The 10,072-nt window shown below is 37.5% G+C and overlaps 1 protein-coding gene across 1 annotated transcript in view; it reads left to right on the forward strand.

Annotated features, from left to right (window-relative positions):
• The window catches only part of LOC126418604 (PI-PLC X domain-containing protein 1-like), a 425,466-nt gene extending 416,781 nt beyond the window's left edge, over positions 1-8,685 (forward strand). The window contains exon 9 of the mRNA XM_050085437.1: positions 7,647-8,685. Coding sequence (XP_049941394.1) covers positions 7,647-7,848 — 202 coding nt within the window. The 3' untranslated portion in view covers positions 7,849-8,685. The remainder of the gene's footprint in view (positions 1-7,646) is intronic.
• The last annotated feature ends 1,387 nt before the right edge of the window (positions 8,686-10,072 follow it).

Below are 10,072 nucleotides of genomic sequence, written 5' to 3' on the forward strand. Positions count from 1 at the left end.
TTTTGATGTGCTGTGCAACTTACCATTAAAACAAGTATTGTCATATATGTACAAACTTAGCACAGTCAATATCTGCAATTCTTTGAATTAGTCTTTGCATAATTCCCATGATGTTAGGTTAGGCATCTGATGCCTTTTTTTTAAGTTTTAATCTGCTGCTCCTCCCAATATTGGTATATAGTACAGTGTGGGAAGATAAATCTTAAGTACATTTCTAGCTCATAGGTTTCAAGATGGCGCTGGTTAACGTTGTCACAGCAAAAATGTAATTAATAGTGATAATAAGTGTAAAGTGGGTGCTACAAAGGTGACAAAAGGAATTCAGTGCACAGAGTGTTGACGCTGGTTCCACAAGAAATGCTCAAAAGTGTGTGTAGAATTTGTAATGGTTGACCTTACTTGGACATGCTGAACCTGTGTCGCAGAAATACATGAACGAGAAATCATAAACGCTTCAGGGACAAAGACGAAATAATAAAAGTGCTTCAGACTGATATCGGTGCTTTAAACAATGGGTACATTGCTCTCAGTGAAAAATTCAGTGAATTAGACCGAGCAAAAAACATCGTCTCCTTGAGTATTGTGCAGGAGAAAATCAACAAGAGTAAGCAAAATAACTGTGACCAATAAATTCACTGCACTGGATCTTGAAGAATTTTACAAAATCCCGCGTGAAAAAAAGACTGTTCAGCACTCAATTGCTAATGAATACAAGATGATTGACTTGAAAGTGCAGCAGTGTTCGCAGAAACACGAGGTGAAATTATTTGGGGACAGCCATGCACAATACATCTCAAATCTAATGTCAATGTAGGCTGGGAACAATATAAGTATTTACAGTGAAGAAAAACCAGGGGCAAATTTTGACACAGTTACTGCTGGTATAAACAATGAATGCTCCAAACACAAGAAAGGACTGTGTAGTTCTGATCGGAGGTGCAAACGACGTAAACAAAAACAATGCCAGCAGATTCATCAAGAAACTGATCTTAGTAATACAATACTTACATTTCACCAATTTTATTGTAGCCACTCTACCACTCAGGTATGCCCTACCTGATTGGCCATGTGTCAATAAAGAAATTAGGCAAACTAATAATAAACTGAGCTTTTTTTGTACTAAATTTACAAACGTAAAATTATATATATTAGTGGCTATGAAAGGAACGGTTTCACTGGACATGGTATGCACCTGAATCAGCATGCCAAAGGGAACTTATCACAACTATAAACCAGGCTACAGAAGAAATATTTCATGAAAACAACATCATAATTGTGCTAGGTGCTCCTTTACAGGGAAAGTGCTAAAGCAGACCAAATCTTACAGGATTTTGTCCAAAATAAGGACAAGCTTCCTGAAGAGAAAGTTAAAATACACAAAAGTAAAAGTAAGATATTAATGGCTCAGAGAGGGAACAAAATAGATGTAAAGTAGGCCCACTTACCATCCTGCAAGTCAACATTTGCAGCATTAGGAACAAGCTGTTAGAGTTGGAACATTTTTGTAAAATAAAAATAAAAAATGTTATGTACTATGTGTCTCAGAACATTGGCTTACAGAATATCAGGTAGATTTGTTCATACCCAATGAGTACATTCTGGCAGCTATAATGTGTAGAAATGAAAGAAAAAATTGAGAGGCCGCAATATTTATCAGACAGTGTATACAGTTCTCTAAAATAGATGTAAGTTCATACTCCTCAGAATTAAATAGTGAATTTACTTGTATAAGACTAATAGACAAAAATATTGTAATTGTTAGCTTGTATAAATCTCCAAATGGTGATGTTAACTTATTTTTAGAGAAATTTGAACAGATGATGAGAAAAATCTTAAAACTCAAAACAAATGTAGCAATACGTTGTGATTTCAACATTGACTGGCTAGACACATAGGAACTCAACACAAAAACATTCTTAAACCTACTCAGATCACTTAATCTTTATTATACTAACAATAGCCCAATACGTGGAAATGCCTGTTTGGACAATATTATAGTTAATTTTTCAAGAGACCTATACAGTGTAAGCATTGCAGATGAATGTTTTGCAGATCACAATCCTCTACTCCTAACATACCAGTATACACAGTCAAATAAGAATTACAAGGTTGCAAATAAATAGCCAAGCATAACGTGGGTTAGAGGTCATAAAGAGGAATATGTCAAGCTATTCACAGACTCTCTCAGAAAATATACTGGGACTTTGTTTATGAATATGACACAGATCAATGAACTGTTGAAACTGAATTTAATAATTTCTTTAAGACATATACTGGCGTATGGTACTCTTGTTCACCAATGACAAGAAACAGTAAATGAAATAGAAAAGGTAAAGAGCTTAAATGGTACACTGATGACCTTGCTAGTATCCGGGAAAAGATTGTTTCACTGTACAAAACATATAAAAACAATGGCAAATGTGGGACAGAACAAAATGATACTTATTATAAAGACTACCTGAAATGTAAAAAACCTTAAACTTGCCAAACAAGCTGCCTATGAAAATTACATAGGAGGAGCCCCAAACAAATGCAAGGCTGCTTGGGATATTATAAAACAAGAACATACTTCTACCCAAACACAAGATGTTCTACTCAAGCCAGAAGAGGTCAATAAATATTTTACAACTACAGTAAATGAATTAAAATCAAAAATTAAACAGACATACCAGCAATTGATATACTTGCTGATCAGCTACCTAAAGGTCATGAATTTCACTGGGACCCTGTCACACCCACAGATATCATAAATACTGTTAGAAAATTTTCAAACTTGAAAAGTACGGCCTACTACACAGTAAAAAGAACAATACACCTAATTTGCAATCCACTTGCTTTTATTATTAATAAATGCCTAGAATTTGGAGTTTTCCCTGATCAGCTCAAAATTTCTGAAGTTATACCTACATACAAAAAGGGGGGGGGGGGGGGGAACACCTCCCTGAAAACTATAGACCAATGTCTATTGTACCAGTCTTTTCCAAAATATTTGAAGCAATTTTCCACAAACAGCTAAGTAACTATTTTGAAAAGTATGACCTTCTCTGTAATAGACAGCATGGTTTTCGACAAGGGAAAAATATCCCCTTTGCTGTCCTTGACATAGTTAACCAGACATTAACTGCATTTGAAAATAAACAAAGAGTCTAACTTGAACTTTGTGATCTGAGTAAGGCGTTTGACTGTATCCCATTTGACATCCTACTAGCCAAACTAAACTATTATGATATAAATAATACAGAGTTAAAGTAATCAACTCTAAATAACAGGAGACAATTTGTGCCAATTCAAAATAGACACTCTTCTATGACTAACGTCACATCTGATGTACCTCAGGGTTCTGTGCTCTGTCCTTCCTTCTTCATTGTTGCAATTAATGATTTGCCATCTTATGTTGGGCCCAAGTCTTATCTGTTAAGCCAATGATGCAACCTTAATCAGCACAGATCGAGATTTATCAAAGCTACACCAAAAATCGCAGGACACTCTCACCTTAACACTAAACTGGTTCTCAGCTAACAAACTTCTATGTAATCCAGAGAAAACTCAGCTTCTGCAGTTTGGACTGGCTAACAAGGTAGAACCAAAATCCATAAAACTGCTTGGAATACACATTGATTCCAGACTTAAGTGGCAACCCCATATCAACCACGTCTACAAGAAGTTATCAAGGGTGTCCTATCTCATCTGGAAACCATCTGATCTAGTGAGTAACAAATATCTCAGAGCAGCTTACTTTGGACATTTTCAGTCTCATATACCTTATGGGCTGTTACTATGGGGCCACTCATGTCATGTCAGTGACGTACTACTGCTGCAGAAAAAGGTGCTGCAAATAATGTAAAAGGTTGGTCCAAGGGAACACTGCCATCCCCTGTTCATCAAAATGAAAACAATGACAGTAATAAATCTTTATATTTATGCATCACTGATAAATGTAAAAAAGAACAGAACAAAGTTTAACACCAGAGAGGACACACACTTTCATGACACCAGAAACAAAGAGAATATTGACATTCCTAGGCATAGGCTGACAAAAACAGGCAACTCTCACAAAATGAACTGTTTGAAATTATTTAACCAATTACCACATACTGCACTCAATACATCTTTCATTAATTTTAAAAGTAAACTACACAAATGGTTCATAGACAATCCATACTACAGTCTTACAGAATATTCTTTTCCACTTGTAACATAGAAATTGCGTTTTAAGTCTACGATTGCAATACTGTACAACTGATTAATGTAGCATAAATAATTTGTACTTGTAATGTAAACACTAACTAATATACCTGGTGATCGAAAAGTCAGTATAAATTTGAAAACTGAATAAATCACGGAATAATATAGATAGAGAGGTACACACATGCTTGGAATGACATGGGGTTTTATTAGAACCAAAAGAGTACAAACGTTCAAAAAATGTCCAACAGATGGCGCTTCATCTGATCAGAATAGCAATAATCAGCATAACAAATTAAGACAAAGCAAAGATGATGTTCTTTACAGGAAATGCTCAATATGTCCACCATCATTCCTCAACAATAGCTGCAGTCGAGGAATAATGTTATGAACAGCACTGTAAAGCGTGTCCGGAGTTATGGTGAGGCATTGGCGTCGGATGTTGTCTTTCAGCATCCCTAGAGATGTCAGTCGATCACGGTACACTTGTGACTTCAGGTAACCCCAAAGCCAATAATCGCACAGACTGAGGTCTGGGGACCTGGGAGGCCAAGCATGACGAAAGTGGCGGCTGAGCACACGATCATCACCAAACAACGCGCGCAAGAGATCTTTCACGCGTCTAGCAATATGGGGTGTTTTTTTTTAGTTCTAATAAAACCCCATGTCATTCCAAGCATGTGTGTCAATTTTTCCTCTCTATCTACATTATTCCGTGGTTTATTAAGTTTTCAATTTTATTCTGACTTTTTGATCACCCAGTAGTAACTTCTTATGCATCTTGACATCATTATAAATCCTATTTCACTGCATGTGGTCAACGGCAAATATGGAATCTGAATCAGAAGCAATGTTTGTATGTTCATTGTACAGCCCATTCTTTTCATTAAGAATATATTTGCATATATCTAAAAAGAAAGATGATGAAACTTACCAAACAAAAGCGCTGGCAGGTCGATAGACACACAAACAAACACAAACATACACACAAAATTCTAGCTTTCGCAACCAATGGTTGCCTCGTCCTGACGAGGCAACCATTGGTTGCGAAAGCTAGAATTTTGTGTGTATGTTTGTGTTTGTTTGTGTGTCTATCGACCTGCCAGCGCTTTTGTTTGGTAAGTTTCATCATCTTTCTTTTTAGATATATTTTTCCCACGTGGAATGTTTCCCTCTATTATATTCATATCAGAATATATTTGCACTTATTTTTTAACAGATTTTATCGGTGTGATTTCCCCTGTCAGAAATTTGTCCACCTCTGTTCCCAGAAACCTATTACAGTCCACTTCTTCTAAATTTGCATCTTCAATGCTCAGAATGAATTCCTGTGGGCCATTAGTTCTGTTTGTTTCAAATTTTGTACACACAGTTTTCTTTCTGTTGATCAATAAATTATTTTCTCTAAAATACCATTCTGTCATTTCCAGATTTTCACTGGTTCTTTTTCCCAAATTCTCCATTAAGTCACTACATACTATTAAAGTTGTGGCATTGGCATACATAATCACTTTTTCATATACTGCAGTGGGCATGTCATTTATATACTAGATAAAGAGCTGAGGCCCTAGTATTGAACTCAGAGCTTCTCCATATTTTACCTCCAGGAAATCAGAGTAGACATTTTCCTGTGTATTTCCAGATTTAGGTTTTATTTTGACACACTGTTTTCAACAAAGGTTTTTATAATGTCCGCAGCTTTTCCTTTTATGCCATAGCAATCTAGTTTTTCTAAAAGAATTTTGTGACAGACACAATCAAAAGCTTTTGAAAGGTCTAAACGTACATTAGATACTTTCCTTTGATGATCCAGTTCCTCAGTGGTGTGTGTTACAAAATTTGCTACTACACCCTTGCTGGATCTCCCCTTTCTAAATGCATATTGTGCTATATTTAAAATATTTTGTTTCTCTATGAAGTTTATAATTCTGTCTTTAATCACTGCTCCTACTATTTTAGACAGAACAGTTGTGATTATTATGGATCTATAGTTGCCTCTGTGCCCAAAACAGCAATGTATTTTACCATCAGATCTACCGCAGACTGCTGTTTATCCTGTTTTACAGTGTGGGCAAGTCTACAACCTCCGCATTCCATGGTGAAATGTGGATGTTCAGTACCTTCATGCCTACTCATGTTTCACTCAACCTTCAGCTACTTTCTATGGATGCTCACTAAAGTAGCATGTGAATAACTTACTGGATCTGTTAGTTCCGGGTGCTGAGACATAACTCTCTGACATTTGTCAAAGTCACTTTACATCAAAACACTTCCCCATTTGCAACCTGTTTAGTTACTAGAATGATTCCTTCATCACCTCTGCTCCACTTGTTTCGTAGTGGCAAATGCCTCCAGTACCACAAGGCAGCATCTTTCTAACAGTGGAAAGTGGTCATAATGCTTTGGATCATCCATGTAAGATATCGAATGTCCATGTTGTGGTATGGGTGTTTAGATTGTGTTGTGTACAAAGGAAATAACTATACAGTAACCATACCCAGGGACCTGCAATGATATTGTATTTATATTAGCTCCGTGCATAAGTTTGTAGTGTTTTCATTTCACATGTTGATATTCTGGTTGCTATGGGTTCAGATATTGATGTTTCTATTTGAGTCCACATATTGTTATTTGGTCATTTGGAGATACTGACTGGAGCTGTGGATGCTAGAAAATGGAGTGCCAAGTGGAGAAATCAGAACATTTCTGACATATTACTCTGAATTCAATAGAGGGGTGAAAGCAGTGAAGGCAGCCGCTGTGCATGTATGAGGACACTGGACAGAGCACGGCAAGAAAATTGTTTTTTTATTTTAAGGATCTTTTGACATTAGTGACCCTCCACATTCAGAAGGACCTCCAAGGGTCTATGATCATTCCACAATTGTGCAAAATTTGCATGCAATGGGGAAGGTTCAAAAATAGGGCTTATTGGTACTGCATACGACATGATAAGACCCATATTCTGATAGACTGACAAAAAACACTACAGACAAGTTGGATCAGGGGGCCATTCTGCACCTATTTCATTCAGCTGATCTTGTGCCCTAGACTGTCACCTTTTCTGCTCTTCATCAAACAACCTTCAAGGAACTTCCTTTATGGCTGAAACTGCACTCTGAACATGGCTCAATGAGTTCTTCACCTCAAAACCACCCGATCTCCACAATTGTGGAACTGAGAAATTACCCCAGCATCGGTAGACTGTTGTAATAGTCAAGGAGAATATATTATTGATGACTAAAGTCTCTGTTATGTGTATCTGTTATGTTTATTAAACTTATTGAAAAACACTACAAGCTTATGTACCAATCTAATAGCTATAATAATGATTAATAACTCTAGAATACAACTCTAAATGTGACTATAACCAGTTTTAATCAGGACTGCCTATCTGCAGTAGCAGAAGTGCATGGTATGAACATAGTCTTCCTGACCTGTCAATGACATTATCTGTGCAGGTACCGTGGAAAGTGGGGACAGACAGTGAATGCCGTGGCAGTCGACTTCTTCCAAGGAACGGCTATTGTGGAGGCCGCCATCGACTGGAATCTTCAACGTGCTGCAGAGGCCCGGAAGGCCAATGTCACACTTCCGCTATGTTCCTCAGCACCGGGAAGGACAGGAGAGCTGTGTCCCTCAACACCGGGAAGGCATCTATGATGACATGGGCGTAAAGTGCCAGAGACTGTTCCTCAGTTTCTGTGCCTCCTACAGACAGTTCCTATATCCCCTAAATGCTAACGTGGACAGAAAGTGGGAAACCACATCACTTCAAGACGGTGACTGGCACAGTTCTGTGCACTGCCTACCATAACTGTACAGCAAAATAGCAACAGAGAGCAAACATCATAATAGTGCTATTAGATATTCTGCCACATCTGTGACCTATTAGATATTCTGCCACATCTGTGACACCACTGTCATATCGTGCAGCCACATCTTGCAACTCTGACAGTTTTGAGTGATCTAGTATTACGCAATGACATGAAAACATGGCCGTACTTTGTGGTACCTCAGATTAATGTTCCTGATTGTTTGGTTACCTTGAAGATAAGGGATTGAATTCACCATTTTCTGCATTGTATGAGAATCGGAGGATAAATCTTGTGCATATCTACTTAATGAGCTATGTCTGCATAGCTGCAGCAGGATAAAATGATAATTCGTGTAACGTATCATCCATATGTTTGTATGAGTTACCAGACATTAATTACATTATAAGAAACAAATGAAACTGGGTTTCTTTTTACAGTACTTGCATGTTATACCTAGCAACGACTGTCATGAGGAAAACAGACCTTATTGAGATAAAAGTAAAAATTAGAAGAAAACTAAATAGAGTTTGATATCAGTTTTCTACTGAAAAGCTCAAACGCTAAAGGCTCTAACTGTTACAACTCCTGACAATATATGTTAAACTCATTCTTAATGTTTACAGTCTGATGCGGCCTTCAAACACAGAAGTTTCAGAGCATTAAATAGTTGTTTCTCTAGGTGAAAGTTGTTTTGAATCACAGATCCTACAAAATAAGTGCAGTAATTTACTGAAATAAGCAGGACACCTGCTTTGTCACAGATAAAAAAAAACATAGGAAACAGATTCTGTCCATTGATTGATACTACAATTTATATTTCCACATAAGTTTATACTGCTTTCATAAACTACATCAATTTTCCACACTTCATCAATTATAGTCACCCTCGAAGCAAGTTTATGTTCAGTGAATACATCAAGACTCAAGACATAAATTCTTGTTTTATGAAATTCATCACAGGTCTACAGTAAGGTTGTTCATAAGTTCCTCTAGGACTTCAGAAGACAACTGGGTGGAAACTCCAAGGCATACAGGAAACAGAGATACATCAGTGGGAAGAGGCTCTCTCCAAGTTTTTAGGTCACATTACAGTTGCCCAATAGAGTACCACGTGTGATGCGCCAGTCATCAATATGATAAACTCTATCCATACATATCAAATGAATATGCAGTTGCAAATAATGACTACCATCAGCTGTAGAATGGAATGATGACAATGAAAATTTGTGCCGTACTGGGACTCGAATGCAGATTTCGCATTTATTGCGAGGAGGAAATTCACGTTTGAGTCCCGGTCTGGTACAAATTTTCATTGTCACCATTCCATTCCATAGCTGATGGTAATCATTATTCGCAATTGCAAATTCATCTGATGTGTTCGTAATGGCTCTGGTCACTGCAGTGCATCGTCATCAGAACAACACAGGCACTGCAGTGTCATACAGGTCCCAGTATGCCACAGGCAGATCAGCAACCACATTAATTACCCTGCCATGTAACTCTCCCAATTAAGTGGCAATGGAAGCAGAACTTCAACATAACTCCACAAGCAGAAATCACACTTAGTTACGTCAGGTGACTATAGGAGCCACTGAAGAAGAGGAGAGTCAAATCCAATTCATTTCTGAAGCAGTTCAGCATTGTGGTACTATCTTATGGCGAAACGAAGTTTCCATTGGATTGCTGCCATTATGGCATAAACCACTGCTGCAGAATTTCCAGATACATGAAATCAGTTGCCCTTACAATGAAAAACGAAATTCCATGAAAAATCGCTCTCCTCCAGTGAGGACAGCAAGTCATTGAAGAAGTCAGAACAGAGCTCCCTGTCCCAAGTAGTCAGTGTATGTAGCAACTGTAGCCAGTACCATTTTATACCCATATATTTGCATAGAAAGTGCCAGACAGCTGAATGTTGTACCTGCAGCTCTCTGCTCTCATGTGTCATCCATTTCTTCCACTCGTGATGAATGAGTCATCAGATGTCTCATTCCATTCAACATATCTTGTTATTCTTCTTTATTTTCACTGAGGATAGCAATGTTCTCAAGTGAGTCTTATCACTGATA

This window comes from Schistocerca serialis, chromosome 9 (assembly GCF_023864345.2).
Source record: "Schistocerca serialis cubense isolate TAMUIC-IGC-003099 chromosome 9, iqSchSeri2.2, whole genome shotgun sequence".
In the NCBI taxonomy this organism is placed as follows: domain Eukaryota; kingdom Metazoa; phylum Arthropoda; class Insecta; order Orthoptera; family Acrididae; genus Schistocerca; species Schistocerca serialis.